This window comes from Dryobates pubescens, chromosome 12 (assembly GCF_014839835.1).
Source record: "Dryobates pubescens isolate bDryPub1 chromosome 12, bDryPub1.pri, whole genome shotgun sequence".
NCBI classification, from domain to species: domain Eukaryota; kingdom Metazoa; phylum Chordata; class Aves; order Piciformes; family Picidae; genus Dryobates; species Dryobates pubescens.
The window spans coordinates 18217638-18240025 of record NC_071623.1 but is presented as its reverse complement, the minus strand read 5'-3'; the positions used below and the strand labels follow the sequence as shown (position 1 = coordinate 18240025).

Below are 22388 nucleotides of genomic sequence, written 5' to 3'. Positions count from 1 at the left end.
TAAGATTGCATTTCAGTACCAAAAGAGTACAAGAGACTAGAAGAGTCATTGCATTCAAACGATTTATCCTTCTTCACAAAAGTCACCTGGTATGGCTTTTTGATCCTCTGTAATATGATTATAAATTATTTTTTTTAAATCCTAGTTGAGGTGGCATTCTCATATTAATCACATTTTGCTAAAAACGTACATGTAGATGCATAAAAGAGAGCTCTAAGGAGTTAAAAGCCAAATTTAACAAATGAGGTAGATCATCTGGTTACACAGAAAGGCAGACTTGGGGTTTTTTCTTACTAAAACATGCAGGCTCTGTATGCATGTCTGCCATTAGAGGCCTATCACCTGCAACAAAGCCTCACTGAAAAACTTCGCCCTTTGCCTTACAACAGGGAGAGTTGGAGAGTCGACCTTGATGTGCACAGCCAGGGACCTCCCCATCAAAACACTTTACTCACCTCCCCCTGCTACAGCTCTGGGGCATCCGTCATTTACAGTGAGAGTGACTGCAGGGCTTGCCCTTTTTTGGGTTCAGCACAGCTTAAGGTGGAATGGCACTTGTAATTACTAAGACAGTCAGACTGGTCTCATTTTGAATGATCTGACTTGGATGACTGTTGTGTTGAGATCCTGAGGATTTTTAACGACCTGAATATACAGTATTTTTCTCTGTGCCTCTGCCATAGTGCATGAAAACTTCCTTTCATATGTACCAAAAATAAAAACAACCAAACAACTATTTCTTTTTAAATTGCCAACCAGCAGCTTAGAGATTGAACATTCACATTACTTAACATTTAATTTAAAACACTACTAAACCAACTGTCATAACATCCTGCTAGGAAAAAATCTTAAATTAAATTGTGATTAAAATTGCCATTATAAGCCTGTGCCTGATTATCAAGTGAAAGTTACTCAACTAAAGAGAGACATTTCAGCAAGCAGTTGGCAGACGCTGCCAGGCACCACATGAAGAAGAAAGGTGCTTATTGTGATAATCCTTCACTGATTAAGATCAGTCACTGTATCCAGCACAGAACCAAGTGTGCAATCCTTCATGTCATTTTTTGGGAAGCAAATTCAACGAGAGAAAAGGGAAAAAAAAAAAAACCAAACAACAATCATCTGCAAAGTGAATAAATATCCCAGGCACCCGTGGCTTCATTTACTCTTGTTCTCAGAAACATCAATCAGCAAGTGGGACTGAAAAACGTTGTCATCTGTTTGCCTGTTTAAAATAAAGAAATAAATGAATAAAAAAAACAAACCACCAAAAAAAAAGAAAAATAATCAAAGGCTCAGGTTCTGCTGATGGCTGACAGAATACTTCATCAATTACTTGAACACTTCTCAACAGAACAGCTTCATTAGCAAAGAGGTCAGATTCATTTAGCTTTACAAAAATCAAGTTTGAGGATTTGAGCCATTGAAAATTATTCAGAACATCCAAATGTTTTACCTGCATATTTTTATAAATCCAATCCGTAAACACAGTCATATTTCCATACACTCCAGGTCTATTGGGACTAGCACAGCCAGTTCCCCAGCTGGTATCTCCTACCAGCCACCACACAGAGCTTTTGTTAGTTACTAGCGGGCCTCCACTGTCACCCTGCACAAAATACAAGCTTATTATTAAGTGAATTGCACATCAGGAACAACACAATCCAGGAAGACACACTTCAAGAATACAGGTTAAACTTCAAAACCACCGTTTTAAAGCAGTCACTAAAACAAACTGTGAGGTCAATGACAGTATTAAATAATGACAGCTTGCAATAGGGATAAAAGTTGCTTGCCCAAAGCACCAGATGACACAGGCATTATTGACTTCTTTGTTCACAAGCATAACATAAGGTATCACCGTGAATATGAAGAGCAGTCTTTTCATTTTCAAGTACCAGATAACATCCCTGAAGCACTACTAAGGAATGCCTCACCCTCTTTAGGTATTTAGTAAGAATCAACACTGGCAGCCATTCAGAAGATGAATCAAAAGCTCTCTTTTTTAAAAGGAATGCACCATAAAAGAAACAAAACCCCCCAATTTATTTTATCCATAGGAGCTGTTTATAATTAATAGACTATTAATAAAGCCTACAAGTAAGACCACAAAAATACTAATTATTAGGTGTGAATTAGGACTAATTACCTGACAGGAATCAAATCCTCCTGCTAGAAATCCAGCACAGATCATTGTAGGCAAAATCATGCCATTGTAGATATAGACAGAATTACACCTGGTATGTTCTATTAAGGGCACCATAACATAATTCAAGTTATTTGATGTTTTACCTAAAATTGAAACATGCAAAAAAACCACACACAGAGGCAAAATTAGAATAAGCATCCTATTGTGCTACTGTTACAAATCCCAGCAGCTTGTACTGTTCACAGGATGTTAGGGGTTGGAAGGGACCTCTGAAGAGCATCGAGTCCAACCCCCCCACCCCTGCCAGCGCAGGACCATAGAATCTAGCCCAGGTTGCACAGGAATGCATCCAGATGGGTCTTGAAAGTCTCCAGAGAAGGAGACTCCACAACCTCTCCAGGGAGCCTGCTCCAGTGTTCTGTGAACCTCACAGTGAAGAAGTTCCTCCTCATGTTGAGGTGGAACCTCCTGTGCTGTAGTTTATATCCATTGCTCCTTGTCCTATCACAGGGTGCAACTGAGAAGATCCTGTCCCCTCCTTCTTGACAGCCATCCCTCAGATATTTATAAACATTTATTAAATCCCCTCTCAGTCTTCTCTTCTCCAGACTAAAAAGCCCCAGGGCTCTCAGATGAAATACTTGCTAGAAAAATTGGGATGGACAGTTAAGCTATATGGTCCCTCACACAGAGACAACTGTAACATTGAAATTCCCTTGCAAGCCAATCAGTTATCCTGCTTTGCAGTCAGTGTACTACAAAGCAAGACAACATGGTACATACTGGCTTACTCCAGCCCCAAATAACTGTGTTATCTACAGGACTATCAAAAGCACATGAAGTCTCCAAGAGGCAAAGAGGACCTCCCCACAATTTCTCAGTCCAGCGCAAGCTGATAGCAATTTCCATATTTAGGGTTCAGCTTCCTCAACATCCCCCTCCCTGCCCAGTACCTTCTCATACTGAAAGAAACCCTTCCTCCCTTTCCTTTTCACTACTTACAAATGTACTTGCATCACAATAATTTAGCTTGAGGTGGTGGGAAGGATAAGCCTATGTCCTTTCCCAGTCTTGCCAGCAGACTGGCTTGGCATACATCTGTGCTATCAGGGGCACAGAATTATTTCCTGTGTGAATATTTCTGGCAGCAGGTACTGGTTTGGGGTTTCTTTGCAGTCTGCTGAATGCAAGACATCACAACTTGCTTTGAGACAGAGTGCCTTGTGTAAGTATTAGGAGCTATAAAGCAGGTGAAAAAATAGCATATCAACTGATCTGGCTCAAACTGCAACCCCAGCCTGTGCAATGGTTATTTGTAGCCTGAAGAAGACAGGGAGAAGGACAAATTATTCCAGAGTCACTCTTTACCTCCTTGGTACTCTGCTCCCCACCCAGATATCCAGCACTGCTGATTAGGCTCAAACATCATTCCTGGATTAGGGAGACAAACTGGCCGTACATTATCTACAAAACAAACACAATAACATCCATAATCCCACATGTCCAGATAATTCAGAGTACATGCATATGAAAGATCATGGCATGACCACAGCTTAGAAACACACACACCATGCATTTTCTCTGTACTTCACCCTCCTTGCAGATAAGCAATACTGTGCATTGCATGCAGCAGCAGCAAGCTTGCCAGATGCTCCATCTCAGATGGCTACCTAATCTTCACCTTTAAGTGAGGGACAAGCATGGCTAAAGGTTCTAGCTCAATTCATCAGGCCAGCTAGAACAATTAACACCAGCTCTTCTGATCAGTAGATGACAAAGCAGAAACCCTTGACAACTACCTTCCTGCATTCTCTTTGCAAAACCCTACTGAAAATAATCACAATGCAAGTAGGATTTATGCTTAGATACAAGAAGCATGAAACAAAAGCCTGACAAAGGGAAAACCTCTCTGCTCTCAGCAGCAGGAGAACCACTCCAGGTTACTTCTGATAGATTTAAATTGATGCACTGAAATATAAAGGTCTTGTACACAAAACATACTTCAAGTCTAACTAAAGGTTTATCCTCTACTTTTTGCTGCTTGCTTACAAACAACCTACAGTTACTTGCAAGATAGAAGTTTCCTGTAAAATTTGATTTTGGAGTTGGTTTGGATTTTTTTTCCCCCAGTTACTATTTAACATGACTTGGTTTAGCATTTAGTCAGATGCTCCAGCTGCTCCACTACTACATGCTGAGTTTACACATGTAGGAGTAGGAACCCTTAATTATCATACAGCATTCTGGGGTAGAAATATATCATTGAGACAAGCCCAAACTCCTGCACCGTGTACTAGATTTAAATACATCCTACATAGAAAAATCACAATGTGCCCTCTGTCTCTAACCTCTACCCTGCTGATGCTGTCTCTAAGGCATCTCTATCTAGATTCTGTATTATTCCCATAAGTACCTACAAGGATTTCTTGATTAACTCCAGAAGTTTTAAAAGATGTGCTCACTGCCATTGGATTTTTGCCCTCAGAAGAGCAGAATACATACCAGTAAAACTCAGTGGTGTATCTAACTTCATAAGAGCAACATCATTGTCTTTAGAGTCTGTATCATAATCTGGATGGGAAATTATCAGTTGCACTCCATATCCACCTCCGAAATGCATCTCATCCTGGTTCAGAATCCCAGCATAAACCCTCCAGCCGTATGGGTCAGAAAATCGTCTACAGAAAATATGAAGGATCAGAAGTTTTGCTTCTCTGGCAATAAGTCACAGATTATGACCTTCAAAAAACTGACCTCAGAAATTGTAGTCAAATGCATGCACAAGCAAGAATGTAGTCAGTGCATTCAACTACCATTTCTGAAGACAAAGGTAAACAAATTGCAAGATATGTAACTCTGGGAAAGCTTGACTGAGCTCATAAATACCTTACAAAAAAAAAAAATCTTTGAAATAGATTAAGTATCACTGTCTATCTCCCCGGTCACTCAGCACAGCAAATTATACTCTGAGACTGCAACACTGAAGTCTATTGATTTCCATGGCTGAGGGATCAAGCAGTTATTTCTGAGGTCTCGCATGTCAGTGAACTACAGCTTGGTTGCCATTCCTAAAGCATACTACAGAGCTCAGAACAGAAAACAAAGAAAGGATAAGATCATCATATAAAATTATGCACTTGCATTCCTTTCTCAAGGTTAAGGACAAAGTTATTTTCCCTTGGCTTAGACTCAAACTGTGATCCAACCCAACAGACCATTAAAAGGTTTTTGCTAAGTGGATTTTCCCTCCAACAGAGGTAGACACCTTCCAAACATATCCTGCCGCTCCACGCAAGGTACCACAACAGCCTCAGCTCTCCTTTTATTGGTTAAAAATGTACAAAGCACCAGCTATTTTCCTTGGAAATACCCATGTAAAGTGTTCCTTGGATAGGTGTAAGTCTGCATTTAATTCTGACTTAGGCTTTGCATGAAGATACAAGGAAATACCCTGTAGCATGCAGGTACAAGGAAATAAATAGTATAGCTATTAAGTTGTGTGATATTTAAAGAGTTCGGGGGGGGGGGGGGTGGGGGGGGGGGGGGGTGGTGGAGGTCCTTAACAGAAGTCCCAGAAGCCCTTAAGAGATGAAGCAGCTAACAGAAATAGAAGTCCCAAATGTATCTCTAGCAGCATCCCTACACCGAAGCCCTAGCCGGAAGAAGTAGCAAACTAACAGAAGCAGAGGTCCCTAGCAGCCCTTACCTCCCCAAGCCATTCCTACCTAAGTCCCTAACTGAAGTCCCTAACCCTATTCACACTTTGTTATCAATCACTTAACCAGTAAAACCCAACCACATACATAAGCTAAAATCTTTTCCCAGATGCCAGAGTGTCAAGGAGGTGGCTTCTGCACCATGTTCAAATCAAAGGGTGCCAACATGAGGATGTTGTTCTTGGCACACATGGAATGTTATTGTTTTGCTTTAGGCAGCATGCTAAGGAATTGGTAAGCTAAGGAATTATGCCCTCTGCACGTGTCCAGCAGCTGCCCTCAGAACAGTGGCTGCAACAGCTATTTGAGAAACAGATGAGCAAGTCAGTTGCTCTGATGCCCACATGAGCAAGACTCACCCTTCAACGCAGTGTGCTGCTGTCACTATCCACTGGCGGGTGATGATGGAGCCCCCACAGACATGGATGTTCTTCACATGGAGGCTGACCTGCCATGGCCACTGCCCCAGTACTGCCCCACTGCCACCCACGATTCTGTTCATAGTGTTCGCACTTCTAGTGGGCAGGCCGCACTCTAAAGAGTCAATTACACACAAATATGCTTGTTAGTTAAAGACAAGCTGGTCTGGAAGATAGCTTCTGCATCTCAGGCTTTGCTAGCAGAGGGGAGTGCAGACTACGTCTGACCTCTGCACTGCTGGCATTCAATATACTGCAGCTCAGGCCCCTACCCTGGATACTAAAATCCTGTGTTTCCCATGGCCTTGACCCCCTTCACATGGCAAAGGTCAAGATGAGTATTTGGTAGCTGCTGTGCTCAGTTCGCCACAAATCATAAACCAGCAGTTAGCTACACCTTTCAGTGTGGTATTCAAGCATCTGTGGCAAGCCATACAGATCACACCTTTGTGTTGTGCAACAAAAAACAATGGCAACAGTCATCGCAGTCAGGATGCTGCACACTGGAAGATGAATACACCACAGACATGCCACTATTGCTGCCCAGCAAGGGCTAAAAAGCTTTACTACAGGCAAGTAATTTAAAGGCATCAGTGGTACAAAGACAAAAGCAGCCAGGAGGAACATCCTGCTTGTCTCCTCTCCCACTCTGCTCCTTAAATTGTACTGTTTTAAACTAGGGAACTAGAGTTAAATCATCTGTCCATCAAAAGAGGGCAATTACTTATTCAGAAGGATTTCCCAGCCAGCACTTTTCAAGCATGAACAAGCAGAAGTTTGAGAAACAGTCACCTACCGATGCAGCGCAGAGAAACCACACTTCCTGATGCACAGGAATCACTAAGATAGAAATAGTTAAAAATACAATTAAACACAAGCAAACAAACCAACCAAACACAAACAAACAAAACCAAGGACATTAGGCACACAGTGAAGCAAATGGTGGGAAAAGTTCAACCTCTAGCTGCTTCCTACCCTTTCCAGCTACCTTCACCCTCCTGCTGAGGGTTCTCCCCTTTTGTCACTTTCTCCAGCTACCCTACCAGCAACCACCTGACCTCCACCACTTCTTGCATTCACCAAAACTGTCCTGTGGAAGACTGCAGTCACCAGTACAAAAGGTTTGTAAGCCCTTTAGGGAACATGAAGAGCAACATGAGAAAAAAATTGAGCTGATTTAAGAACCTAACCAAAAGAGCCATGGGAACTTTGCAGGCACACAACTCTACAGGTTTAGAAAATAGATGCTTCAGAATTGATTAATGTGCATTTTAAAAATATATATATTATTTTTTCCATGGTGAAAGATCCATTTTTATACAGAATGGTAGGGATTGGAAGGGACCTCTGAAAATCCAACACCCCCACCCACTAGAGCAAATCACCCAGCAATGCATCCAGGTGGGTTTCAAATGCCTCCAGAGACAGAGACTACATCATCTGTGGGCAGCCTGTTCAAGCGTTCTGCCATTTTACATGATGTATGTTCATGTGAATGAACAAATATGTATCTATGCATATATATATATATATATATATATATATATATATATTTGTACCAGCTGCTGTGAATGTTACAGCTATTCTCAGCATACAGAAACTACTGTTGATGGTCAAAGAGCCTTAGAAATGTCTCTTTGACATGGCAACCCTCTAGAAAGCATCAAGGGAACAGGATAGGGCATCTTCTCCTTTAAAAGAGGAGAGAAAGGATGAGAAAATGGCAGTTGTGTGTTTAAGTAGAAGAGAGAACACTTGTTGCCATCAGATTAAATAGTAAAGTCTCTTTTCCTCTAACAATCCCCATTAAAAGATGTGCCTGTATTACGTTACAGGCAGAAGCTACACCTCTTACAACAGCTCAAAAGATCCCCGAGAAAAGGAAATACGTTTGTAACAAACAAAGATACCTGCTATACAGCTTTTTGTACAAGTCTATATTCCCAGCACTTGTGTTCACCTTCATGTAAGTTTTAAAGCTGATTTCAGCTGCTACTCCTCGACTATAGTAATATGTATCGCTGCAAAACAGAAAGTCCATTGTGAAACCAGTAGTCTCATTTTTCAAACAAGTAACAATAAACTGTGCCAAGCTAGATCTTCTGACATGAAGAGCACTAAACATATACAATTTTTTCAATATTTTTAAATTAAACACAGGACCCCAGTGGTACAGTACAGTGCCAGAGGCTCAAGTTCTTTAAACATGTGCCAAGTTCCATTTCTCATCCAGCAGTTACTAGATTGAAATAACATATTTATGTAACATGGATAGGAATCCTTAGCCTCATTAACCAGGGCAAGATGAAAAGATGACTTTGCTGATACATTTATACGGTATAGCAAAGCCCAAGAAGCTGTGACAGCCATGATTCTGTGGGACAATGAGAGGGGCAGCATGTGTTGCTCTTCTACTAGACTTTCTAGCTCTGTGCAGTTGCTGCAGGGCTGGAGATGGAACTACTGAGGTCATTGTTGGTTCAGAGATCTGAATTCAGAGTGCCATAGTGCAGCGCAGGCACACACAAGTTCTACCTGCCTGGGCAAGAAATTCACTCCATTACTCCACACACAACAGAATACAGTATTTACTCACTATAAGAAAGAGAGGCAACATCAACCACAGAAGAATTTAGGCTATGGTGCTAGATGGGAGACCTTTGACAGCAGTCAGGGCCACAAATGTTTGTGGAAAGCTGGTTTTACTTGCATCCTCAGAAGAGCAAGACTTTCCATGTAATACTGATAGTAAGTTAAAGTCAGACTCAATATCACTGAGCAATTATGACAATCTGAAGCAAGCTCTGGAAGATGGTTGTAAGTGAATGTATTGGATACAAATGAACCCACTGGGTAACAATTGCAAAACCTGGTGATGTCCCAGGCCTCATTACTTTTGGGAGCAACATTTTGTTTTGACTCTGTAACAGCCACCATCATTAAAATCTGAGCCCCCAGGTTCACAAGAACTAGATTGTCAGTTGTTTTTTGTTTCAGATGCTGTTCTTAAGAATGAGTAAGAGAGATGGTTTAACCTTGTGTGTGCAAAAGCTGATGAAGGTTAGACTTACACACTGTAGCCCATGTCTTTACATGCAGTCTTCCCATAATCATCATTCCAGCCATCTTGGCAAACAGGATACCATGATTTTGTGACAGGTGAATAGACTTGCAGGATAAAGTTTGGTCCAAAAAGTCTAACTGCCAGAAAAGGAAGAAGGAAGGAAAAAAAAGAAAAGAAAGAAAAAGGGGGAAGGGGGAGGAAAGAAAGAAAAAGAAACAAAGAACATCACACATTATACTACTTTTCTTTTTCTACTTAAAGGTACTGTTACCCATAATATTTTCTTGTATGTAGGAACTGGTATTAATTTACTGCTGTACTCTACTCAAATGCTGAGTAAACACCAAGTAGATGGAAATATCACAATGACTTTATTCTTTTGTGTGAGGCAATTTGAAAGAACTACCAATTTGAAAATGTAAGTGTACAAGATAGTGTTCACCTTTCCATTTCTATGATTCTATGCTTCCATTTCAGCTTTTATGCTCAACATTCACTTCACATTCTACCATTGATAAAGATTACAATAGCCAGTCTTTTCTTATTGCTCATGTACTTCTTAATATATCACTGATTGTGTATAAGTAAAATATAATCTATTGTAATACATTTTATATTTTAACACACAAAATTTCTTCAGAGAAGCACTTGTAAAGCAAGAATGTAACAAGAAGCAATTACATCTGACATTCCTTGCTCCATTATACTTTTATTTGTGCAACAGTTTAATAGAAAATGTTTCGAGCCAAAGAAGAGATTGAACAAGCTTCTTCAAAACCCCATTATTCAACCAAATGGAGAGGAACAGCCTTGGAGCACATGCCAGTAAATGCTAACCCTGCATGAGGCATGTGCAGAATGAAATTTCCCAGAGAAACACTAAGAGCACAGCCAGAGTTTCAGAATGCAGTGGCACAACAAGGCCCTGGGCAAACTGGTCTAGTTGAGGATGTCCCTGCTGACTGTGGAGAGGTAGGACTAGATGACCTTTGGAGGTCCCTTCTGGCCCAGATTATTCTATGTGTTAGAAACAAGATGCCACATCTTTGGAATGGGCAAATTGATGAAGTTCCCACCTTCAGCTCTGTGCTGAAGATTCCCTTAGCATATTTTCAGACAGAAACACTGGTTAGACCAGGATTTCTTACACAAAGAAGTTATGAAGTAGTTGAAGTATTACTGGGGGAACAAGAAATTAAAATATGTGGAAAAAAGACAAGCCTGAGTAAAGACCACTGGATTTATATTATCACCTGAAGGTCTACTAAGAAGTCAATGATAATTGTTCATTCCAGAGAATGTTGCATTCAGTTTTGCATAAACCTCAGTCAATTAAAAAGGTACTGTTTTAAAAACTGATTCAAAGCTACGCAAACTCAACCCCCCAAGTCTGTCATTTTGTTTCATCTTTTCAATCAGACTGGAAACAAACTGAGTGTCTAGATACAGCCTTCGAGGCTAAAATGGTCCTACTGTAAATTAGGCAAGTATTGGACAAGGCAATTTGCAGCTGATTGAAGGTCCCTCCTTGACTGTCAACACTCACCACACCGGGTTTCATCCTCCCCACTGGGGCAGTCATTCACTCCATCGCACCACTGTGAGGGTGGAATGCATACTCCTGAAGATCCACACTCTATTAAGGACATGAGACAACGATTGTCCACTGAGGAAGAGAGAGGAATACAGCCATTAGGCTGAACATCAGCTAAGCCTTGGGTGATTACTGCCAACTCCCATTTTAAGCAACATTCCAATTTGATGGAGAAAACTATCAGAGAGAACTCTTAAACTGAGAGATGGAAGGAGACCTAGCCTGACCCAACAGAACATGCATTGCTCAGTCCTTTACATCACTTGTCAGATTGCCACTGAGGGAACTGATTGGATCTCTTCTACTACCTCCCCCGAATAACCAGTAAGTTGCATAAAAGTAGTCAGCTTCACACTGACAAAGCATAGAAGTAGAAAAGGAGGAAGAAAGCAATTACTCCAATTACATCCTTCTGCTTTTGCTATCACTTGAAACAAGATTGATTTACACAGGGTGAATGGAAAGTGAGTGAAAAAAAAAAAGAAAGACAAAAAACAATGCTAAGAACACAAAGTGTCATCCTAATAGCTTGAAATGAACTCCCTCTCTCTCTCTTTTCTGAGACAGAACAGAAAAGGGAGGCTGCTAAAATCTTTTTTTTTTTTTTTCCCCTTTGAGATGTGGCTTTTATTGAAATAGACAAATTAAGTTAGCACAAGACAAACTTCATCTAAACTGAACTGCTCAGCTTCAGAGGTCAGTCACCCTGGTTGGGGATAACTTCCCAGGTGAACATATCATCTGTGGTATGGCTGACAGTAGAGAGCCAGGCTGGACTCACATGACATTAATACACCTTCAGAGCAAAAGCCTCACAGAAACAAATAAACAGACATTACTTGTTTCTGACAAGAGAGATCCCCTTTTACTGAAATAAAACATATCTTGATGGTTTACACTCTTGCAGTTAAGGTATACACATTTACTTCAACCTCTTTCTGCCGCTTGAAATTAATCAAACTTCTAATCTGGAACAGAGTTCCATTTCAGAGAGGATGCAGAGCAGTGAGTTACCTAATAAAAAGCCCTGCCGAATATGTTGGCCACACGCAGTCATGTGCCAGCCATCCCCCAGTGCAAAAGCCTTTGCAAGAGGTCAAACTACTGTTTACTAATAGCTGTAGCACTGTACTGTTGCATTGCATCAGCTTCTGCCAGATTGGAGATTTCCAGAGAAGCTACTTGAATAAGCCTCACCAAAAGAGTAAATTATATGATGACATCACTTAACATCAACAACATATTTACTTGATGAAAGAGACAGCATTAAAGAAAAAAAACAGCAAAAAAACCCCAAACAAACAACAAAAAAAAAAAAAACCCCACCACACAAAACTGAGCCATTAGGATGCAATGTTAGTTCTTCTTTCAAAGGAGAGGCAACAAAGACTTCCCTGTCCTTAATTCAGCATAACATGGGAGATAAGAATGTATGTCTAGAAGTTTAATACATCTTTTCTTTCATAACAGAACAAAAAAAGTTCTTACCAAGATACCAAATGAAGAAAGCAGCAATTGCACAACAAATTACTATTAAAATCAATATTATAATGATTATGATTTTCTTTATGCCTGAAATGAGAACAAGGAGAAAGATGAATTAGCTTCACAAATAAGATAACTTCCAGCCTCCAGTACTACCCTTGACATACAAAACCAGACATTTTTTTGCTAGGCAAACTTTTCTCCATTCCACCATTCTTCTTCCAAATCACCCAGATTCCTATCCAATTACACCAGCAGCCCAGCCTGCTGTTACTTCTCTGTCAATAGGGAGATGGCCCTCTCAGTACAGGAGTTGGAAGGCAAGACCCCTTGATTCTAGTATTGGAAGAAATCCCAACAAAACTTACTTGATGCACACGTTCTCCCAGATGAAGATGCTACTGGCTGAGTTGACTGGTTGGTAACAACGGTTGGGACATAGGTTGGCACTGACGGCACATTTGTTAAAAAGTACTGTGGATATTGGTTAGCACCAACTGGCTGCCTGGCAGAGAAGACATGCTCTGGCTGAAAGCCATGATTTTCATAGTATGGCGGTGGATTCTATGTGGTAACGTTAAGGGGAAGGAAATGGGAGAAAATTAAAAACAGGAGCTGAGACTGCAATTAGGACAAAATAAATTTCAGATGCCATCTAGAGTCAAAACTCTATTCCAAAATTCCAGCGCAGAAGCACACCATGCATGCATACACATGCTACTAACTACAATTTACCAGGAGAAAGAGATTCACAGTACATGTCTTGCACCTCACATTTTGAACAAGAAGAGTGAGGCTAGAAGTATGAAGAGATCAGTTTCTTGATCCAAAGTAACTCAACCTAAGAAGGATTATTGAGCCCAGCCCACCAGCTGGCCACAAAAATCATTGCACTGGAACATCTGAAAAGGCAGAAATAAGTGGCAAGGACAGTTTAAAGAAGCGCTGTCATCCAAAGAAACTCCGACATGTAAGAGCCTTTGTGTATGCAGTTGTCCAGGTCTAGGATAAATGCTTCATTTTGTCCTATAACAACACTAGAAATACCTAAGCTATTTCTGAAACACACTGGCCTGCAACATGTTGTGGAATATTTATCCTGAAAGAGTTTTAAGAACTAGTTAGAAGCCATTCCAATCCATCCCTCAAAAATAAGCTTTAAATGCATAAATCTCTCGCAGGAGCACTTGAACTGCTGGTTAATTAAATCTCTTGCGTCTGCCTCACAATAGATCTTTCCCTTTTTGCAGGAAAGAAAAGAAATACTCCACATTTTAAAAAGACTCCTGGGCCAGGACCTCACTCAATAGGCTGTTACTTGTAAAGAAATAAAACCTTGTTAAAAATACAATAAAATCAGAGACAAATATTTGGGTTACTTACTACAGTAGAGGTCATCTTTGTCAGCAGTACAGAAACAGTTCAAGTGTTTGGAAGTAAAGCACAAACCTATACAAAAACAAACAAAACCCAAACGTAGTCACAACCAGAACCTTTGTCTACCTTTCATGTCAGTTTTTCCTTTGGAAAAAAAAAAAGGATAAGTGAAACAAAACAAACAAACAAAAAACGCACAGACAAAACAAATAACCATGGAAGTATTTCAAAGAGGATACAAATTAAGGTGCAGCATGAAATCAGATCTCAATACAGCCTGGAGGATTATACAGTGGCAACTATTCATTAACACGAGCGCCACACAAACCGAGAAGATTAAGTTAGTGCTCACTCTCACTGACTAAACGAGAGTTAAAGAATATCCTGGCAACAATCCCACACAGTGTCAGCACCAAGTTCAGGTCCTCCCGCCTCTCTCAACACTTACTCATGTATCAGTCTGAGGTTTATGACACAGAAAAGAGAACATGAACAAAGCATCCGAAAATACAAATTCAGCTAACTTATTTGACAACGCCACAGCTACCAGCCCCACAAGCCTCATCTTTTCCACTCTTATCCATTGCAATTGTTTTCTTGGTTGTGTGTTGTAGCTACCGCACCAAAAAACAGGGAGAGAAGCGTGCCAGGGATACAATATGTCAACATGTCACACCAGCTCAAAAGTTTTTCAAATAGAGCAAAAGAGAGGAGCTACATCCAATGTTTCTAGCATACAGCAGTTTATTTTCAAGTTAAACATTAACGCTGAGTAAAACCACAGATTAGCAAAGACATGTGACATACAAAATGTTTGCTGCCACAGTTCTGAAATAGGCAGTTATACACCTTCACAAGCAATCATTTAAATGATTTATTTAATCTATTAAGTCTTCTCATAATGTTTCTCTACATGGAAAAAAAAAAAGGCTTAGGAAGTGCCTCAGTCATTCACCGAGAAATACCTTTCCACTGCTTGCAGAACAGTACCCTGCACACAGGCACACTGCCATGACCCCTGCTGAAAGCCACAACCATGAAGAGTAGCTTTATGAGGACAGAGCATAATTCAGCCTGCAGTATAAAGCTATGTTTTAGAATTTGCACCAAGGTGTCTTCTCACCCAAACCAAAACTGTGTATGTCTCTGAAGCAGATTTCAACAGCAGCCTGGCACCTTATGCACGCTAATACTTTGTGCCATCTTAGGAAGGTTGATTCTGGTTATTTGGTTATTTGCACTAGCAAAATAAATAAATAATGATTTACTCTTGAGCTATTATTTGCACAACAGACAGGTGAAAAACAAGTCTTGACTCCAACTTACAGTAAATCCATCAGATTGGTGACTAAGGCTTCAGGAATTCCACTTTATGTCGCATCCATTCTTACCTAGCTTGTCACAACAGAGTCTGAAAGTGTAGCTCTGCCCAGACTCAGAGGGCAAGCCAGAAGGCACAGGAAGGTATTTTTGTTCCTTGTTCTCTGAAAAGGAGCTGGGGGGGGGGGAGGAAAAGAATACAAAATCTAGTGAGAGCAGGTAGAAGAATGCAATGTGGTGATTTTGTGATAAGCCAACAAATACTATGACCAAAGGATAACCACGGTATTTTTTTACATGACCATTTTAAAGGCTTTGCAAATTGGCAAGCAACAGTCTTCCTCTCTTTTTTTCCTTTTCTTTTTTTTTTTTGGGGGGGGGGGGGAGGGAGGGTGGTTGGTTGGGGGAACTGTTCTTGGTTTGATTTTTTTTCTAATGATCTGAGGGAAAAAGTATCTCTATTGTTTAACTGGCTTTCCATTATCAATCCAAATAAAGCACAAGGAAGTCATAGGTACATACAGATTTCCATGGTATTACATGTACACATTTGCCAGTGTATTAAAAACTAAAAGCAGTAGGCTCCCATTAGTTTGCAAATGTTTAAGGTAAAATCTTTGTGTAACATCCAATCATGATATAATTTTGTTTTCTTAAGCACTCATCACTAACACTTTGAAATGTTTTACAACACATCCAGGGTATGTTAACTTTACAGATAAGGAAGCTAGGTCACGGAGAAACAAACCTGTCAAACATTCTCCATCCCAACAACTACAGAGCTAGAAAAGATTGAGCCATGTTGTCTCAATCCTATGCTTTGGCCTCTAATTCACCTCACGGATTTAAACAGATCCCACATAAAAGTATCATAAACCCTCTCTGGTGCAAAGAGTTCAGCAGGACTGCATAATTATCTTTCCCTCCTATGGCCAGTCCTGATGTTTGCCAAGCTATAATGGCACTTTACTGCCTACATCTGGAGAAACAAACCTCAAGAGTCCTTTAAAAAGAGTTGGTGGAGTTAAAGCATACAGATCCCGAGGCAAGGAAATAGGGATGAAGCTCACTCCTGCAGTGGGCTTGAAGGTAGAAGAGACAGAACCCAGGGAACCAGAGCCTTGCAGGTCAGCTTGCTAACACCTTCTAGCTCTGGAAAAAAAAAAAAAAAAAAAAAAAAAAAAAAGAAGAAGAATATACCCAGATAATGAAGGGAACCTATCACTCATGTGAACTCAAGCCCCTGAATTTCAAAAATCTTCATTTTACTCCAGTATGGATGGACCAGAGCAAGGATTTGGACCTCCGGCAATACAGAGGTTCTAAAATCTAGTGTGCCTTTGTGTCATAATTCTGAAAGCAAAGAAAGAAAGGTATTTTCCTAATGACAGGCTAGAGTAAGAGCATAAAACATACAACCATCACTAACATAATATACTGATGAATACTGCCTCACAGCTGACAGCTATCATTTGCGTATCTTAGCTTCTTCTCACATATGCCTTAGGAGTGATGTAATCAAAGTTCTGTTGTGGGCCATTAAGATTCAAAAAATACATCTGTTTTTCCAATAAAAGCTGTCAGAATGAAAAATAAAAAACAAAGCAGAATAAGACTGTTTAAAAACTAAAAACATTGGATTAATTCAAAATAAATTTAATCCAAGATTTTTAGTTTTGTTGTTGCTTTTCTAGAGATAATTTATTACTACAATAGAGTGAGTCTGCACTTCATTTGATAACCTACTACTTCACTGACTATAAACTTCACAGACTATTAGTCATACAGAGGTTTGTCCTTCTCATACAGAGGTTTGTCCTTCTCCCTACCACAGTGACAGACACTCTGTTCTATGGACAGGAAAACCACCAAACAGAGTAGTCATGCTGCTTAGCTGTTAAGTGGTCCTCACCACCACATTCTCTCCTAAGCTACTCACTCCATTACTGCTGGGTAAAAGTGAGCCTCCACTTTTGCCTCCTTACAGCAGCATCACAGTCATGGCTGCTTTATACTGCATGCGTCTTCTGCTAGCCAGGAGCAAACATCCCAATAAGACAAGAGAAACAAAGCCAAAGAAATCCTAAAGATTTAACTATGATTGTGTCAATAAAACCAGACTTGCCAGCTTTCACCCTAGTTCTCCATGAGACAAAAAATATTGGCACTCCTTTAGTATGCACCACGTCATAGCAGTTAATATTGCTGCTTTGGTGGCATAGAGTTTCCACAAGCTTTTACAAGGAAATGACTATATGTTATTTCCATGCCCAGAAGCCTAAGTCAATAGGATGTAAATTCAATGAAATCAGAGGTCCATTTGCAACAGATCACTTCCTGCATTTATGTAGTGTCAACTAAATGTCTCAAAGTCATTAAAAATGTCCTGCGCTTTTGGCTAACCTTTTCAATAAGGGTAAGCTCTACTTGCTGTGCCTGTGCAGTAACATTACACGTCTTTAAGAGAACTATAGAAAAACTATGTAAGTATATGAAAGGTTGCAACAAATAAAGCCTCAGCATTCTTTAATCCCCTAAGAAATAGCTTTGAAGCTATTGTAGATTGGGTCCTAAACTATCCCTAAACTGTATAACTACTTATCAACAGGTGTCAAAACACCAGTGAGTCTTGATAAGCACTATCATCAGCTAAAATAAAGTCCACAACATTACCCAAGACCAGCAAAACAAGATTAATTTAAAAAAAAAAAATAATAATTTACAAAGTTCTGAGTGTAGCAGTCTCATTTTAAGCAGTCATAAGATGCTGTATTCATACTACAAATAGTCATCTATTTGTCTTCTCTGAAAACAGATGTCACCGTGAAACTCAGCCTGTTACAAGGCATACATCACATGCTTTCGCTAGGAATGATGAGGTGGGGAAAAAGCATGAAAAGCTGTTGCCTAGCTAAGTGGATGAGAAGTTGCAGAAGATCCTGTGCCAAAAAAAAGAGGGAGAGAGAGCGGGAGGAGACAACACTCCACCCCTATCTGTTTCTCTAATAAAAGGGACCAAGAGAACAGAAGGACCACATTTGCTGGCGTGGGAGATGGACCATTGCAGAGGTAGCTATTGCCCATAGAGGTAGCTGTGGCACTGACCACCTTATGTGCACAGATCACAGTGTTGCTAGAAGATTTGTCTACAGCCATCCTGGCATTCGGATGCTTTCCTCCCCTACACTACAGTCCCAGTTCTGCTTCTGCCGTTCCCTTTTCGTGGTAAAAGCAAACAACTTCATCTTCTGGCAGTAAAATTCAATTCTCTGTCTACAACACTGAAAGTCTCTGGCAAGGGAAAAAAGCCCTCAAGAATACTTTTTTTTTTTTAAACCATGTTGTAGTTGCAAGTCATTATTGTATTGATCTGGTACCAGGATGTACTCACTGCAGAAAAATAAAAACTAGCAATGTTAACAAATCAGACTTATTTAGGCATTTGTCCAGGTCAGCTGTTTTCAACCTGTGAACTACAAATTCTGTAAAGCACTTCCAGGGAGTCTGGGACAGGTGAGAAAGAAAAGCTTGCTTGGTGGAGATTCAAATTCACTCCACCAGGAGGCTCATGTTGCCAGAAACAAGTTTAGGGGTCCACACATCAAAGACATGCAAGAAGTTCTGGTGGTGTAGCAGAAACACAGATGAACTACCTTTGCAGTACTAGAACTCCTCAGTGTGGACCATCCCTTGACTGACACAGAAGGAAGAGTCCATATCTCAAGGAACAGCAGCTCTAAGAAAAATATTTTTACCAAAATCCTAGAATACTGTTTCACTACTTTTTTTTCATTAAGATCCAGGAATATGGTTTCAACTGATTTCCATTTTCAGGCTAGATTTGCTCTAGGCTGACTTTCCTATGTACCAGTATAATTTTTTTAAGCTCAAAAATTAACAGAAGACGACATTTTAAGTCCTAGTATACCATCAAATTTTATCTTAGCCCATGTGACTTCCGACTTTACGTTTGTGTTGTAAATTACATTGTTACACAGGTAACAGCCACAACAGCAATCATTTCCCAGTTTCATTGATCTACGCCACACACACCGTCCACCTCTTCCCCCATCTAACATTGCCTTAGTTGATGCCCAGCCATCCTTCAGAGGTGAAGCTGCTTCCTTTGGTTCTTTCTGAAGCACTAAAGGCACACTCACTTCACTCGAGTCAAACAGGAACATGCAGTTAAAAAAGCACGCTGTGTAAATGTTCGTTTAAATTCGACACCCCCAAAATCTGAGGTGAAATTCGAGGTCCAGATAAACTATGCTCATCAGTAAAACCACTTGACGGGAGGTCCAGAGCAGGGTTGATTTCAGTATTCAAAGCTTGGGTCCAGAAGTTTCGATGACACGGCTCGCGTGGGATGGCTCTCTACCAACAAAGTTACTCTTTTCCAAAATTGCTTGAAAATCTGTGATAACTGTAGCCAGAAATTAGCGCTTTTGCGCTAGGAAATCAAAGCAGCGGTGACACGAACACTCACTGAAGAGGCCCAAGAAATAGATGCTGCTCTAGTTTATCCTCCATATGAGTGACTCCTCACTACGTGACCTTCACAAAGACCTTCTCGCAGCGTCTCGCCCCTCTTCATCACGACGGCGAGGAACAGGTAACCTCCACCTCCAGAGGTACGAGGTGGGGCAGTGTAGAGTGCTCCTCACCTTCCGTCCTCCACCTCGTCGGATCGCGTTATTCACTTCGCAGCACCCATTCACTCCTTTTGCGCTAGTTTAGCTCCCAACTTGACTCATCCACGGGTCCGCGGGGACACGGAACTTTTTCGCCCCACGCGTACCAGTGAGGGGCAACCGGGTAAAGCAGAGGGAAACACGGCTGAAAGGGCCCATCTCACTGTTCCACCTCAATTTTACCAGCCACCACCTCCTTTTCTAGCTCTCGGGAGACGCCGAAGCTGACTACCCAGGCATCGGCAGCGCCCGCGGGGCTCTCCGCGCCAGGCACCACCTCAACGGGATCTTGCTTCCCTTACTCCCGCGGGACGGCGACTTTTAGATGCCTCCGGGGCACCTTCGCACCCCACCTCTGTTGCAAAGCAGAACTGAAATTCCTTAACTAATACTCAAAAACAACAAGCGCGACTTGGAGCGGCAGGGACACGGGGATGGCTCCTCTCACTTTGGGGAAGAACCCGTGCGGGGCGAAGTGGCCGCGGCCGAAGGGAAAGGAGTGCTGCACTTACCTGGGGCTGCCTCCGCTGGAGCGGAGCTGAAGCGGGACGGGATGCAAGGCACCGAGGCGGGACCAGCCGCTGCGTCTGGGGAGGAGTCATCAGTAAGGGGAGCGGCGGGGAATGGGCAGGTGCTGCCAGGTGGAAGCGTCGCCCGGCCCCTTCCCCCCCGCTGCTGGAGAGGAGGGTGCTGCCCGCCCCGCAGGCAAGAAGCAGGCTCAGGGACGTCGGGACGGCGCCCACCAGCCCTCCACGGGGGCCTGGCCGTGCTGTGCCAACAGAGGGCACGGACAACCCTTTCTGCCCGGGGGGGGCGCTCTGGCAGCCACCTCCGGCCTGATCACACCGGACTAAGGCTCCCCCTTCCCCCAGCCCTCATTCTGTTTGCAAAACAAGCAGGCTGAAAGGAAGCAAAGAGAACCTTAGTGAGAGCCCGCAACACCCCGAAGGTGCCTCTCCGTACAAGGAACCCCCGGGGGCGAAGGTGCCGCGACCCCTCCGGGCAGACCTGTCCCAGGTTTTGATTTTGCCTACGTGAACTGTAAGGAGGGACCCGTCCTTTTTCTGGACATACACAATCAGCCTTCATTAGCCAGCGTTTCAGGGTGTTGTAGGCAAATAAGTCACAACGCTTCCCTGAACAGGGCAGGTCAGCAGCTGATAAAGATTGCTCATAAAATACTCAGCCTGTGGAAATTACTTCCTTTGCCTTTTGCCTTTTAGAGCCATTTAATAGAGGTCCACTCTGAAATGCTACTGAAATCTCAATTATCAAGTTGCTTAAAACAATTTGTGGTAACTATCCTATAAAGCAGATCTACAAATGAGCAAAGTATTTCTCTAATAAAGCTGAGCTCCACTGGAAAAAAAAATAATCCACTTACATCCCAAAACCTCAGAGTATGAGTGCATAGGTGTTTGAAGAAATTCCAGTCACATTTCATAACAGCCCAAAAATAGCTACAATATTGCTACATGCTACAATTCGCATCTCTGTACAGAGACTACAGATAAAGCAAAGTACGCCAGTTCGACATGACAAGTGCTTGGAGTTTACTTGTATTTTCAAATGCATATCAAGGAATTTATATCAAGTGCACCAGGAAGCCAAGATCATACTTCCAATATTTTTCCAGCTCTATATGTTTATTCAAAGAGAATTATAAGGACCCTTTATTATAAAAACATAAGGAGTACTGGTTGAAACATCTTAAAACTTGAACTTGGGCTTTTCAGATTAACCTTTTTGTATGACTATTTTTGCTCACGCTCTCTGAAAAGGAACCAGTGAGATTCAATAGTTTTCCAGTGTGGATTCAGTTAAAGGAATTGGATCTCACATTTCACATGAAGTAAGAACATAAAATTATCCCAAGTCACTACCAAAATGCTGTTTCATTACCTTTTCTCTAACACATGTGCCTGCTACATGCCCTTGTCTTTACAGTAACTCTGTCAAGGGCCTTCAGGACCTTAGAGATATTTTAGGTTTGAAGTAGGGTATCTAATCTAATTTTCTTCTTTCCTTAACAAGATGGAGAGAAACAGCCCTGCAAAATCATCACTTGGTATCATAGCCAGAAGGAGAGATCCTTCGAGATCTGTCCTGCGCTACAGAAGAACCTAAATATTCCTCTGTTTTAGAAATTAATCTCTTTTTAGTTTTTTTTTGTTGATTTTTTTTTCTCTGAAAGTCATTTGAAAGCTATGTACTCCTGTATGAGTGGTGTCTAGCTTTCTCTCAACATAAAGCTCACTTAGTTATTAGAGTACCTAACAATTTCTTTTTCAAAAAGGTATTCCTTTTAAGAATATCCTCTATTTCACTTTGAATTTGCCCAAATGTCTTGCACGATGTCTCCATATAAGTAAGAAATGAAATGTAAAACATTAAGGCCGATTCCTCTGTAAATTGTTGTTGTCTTTATGTAGCCACTTCAGCGATCCTTCAGCTGTTACAATCGAAACTGTGCAGGACACAGTAACAGGTAACAAATACGCTGTGCTGAGGAGCAGCGTGCTCCTCTGCCAGGGAAGTTTCAAACTCTTTTCGAGGACCCACCTTGCTTT

General features: G+C 41.3%; 1 protein-coding gene across 1 annotated transcript; it reads right to left on the bottom strand.

Moving 5' to 3' along the window:
* Window positions 1-1100: 1100 nt before the first annotated feature.
* Window positions 1101-20398, bottom strand: TMPRSS2 (transmembrane serine protease 2). The gene is made up of 15 exons (XM_054166039.1): window positions 20331-20398; window positions 15131-15288; window positions 13811-13876; window positions 12796-12991; window positions 12431-12514; window positions 10895-11014; window positions 9356-9485; window positions 8195-8305; window positions 7081-7124; window positions 6225-6399; window positions 4652-4827; window positions 3518-3613; window positions 2150-2292; window positions 1457-1609; window positions 1101-1225 (listed from the first exon to the last, which is right to left on the bottom strand). The coding sequence occupies exons 3-15, from the start codon at window positions 13823-13825 to the stop codon at window positions 1214-1216; spliced, it is 1455 nt and encodes a 484-aa protein (XP_054022014.1). The 5' UTR covers window positions 13826-13876; window positions 15131-15288; window positions 20331-20398; the 3' UTR covers window positions 1101-1213.
* Between the last annotated feature and the right edge of the window lie 1990 nt (window positions 20399-22388).

Excerpts from the sequence above, each read along its gene's own strand:
- TMPRSS2 (XM_054166039.1), bottom strand. Across the intron at positions 7,125-8,194 it reads TACAAAAAGCTGTATAGCAG|TGATTCCTGTGCATCAGGAA; the intron begins GTATCTTTGTTT and ends TTTCTATCTTAG. Across the intron at positions 4,828-6,224 it reads GCAGCACACTGCGTTGAAGG|ACGATTTTCTGACCCATACG; the intron begins GTGAGTCTTGCT and ends TATTTTCTGTAG.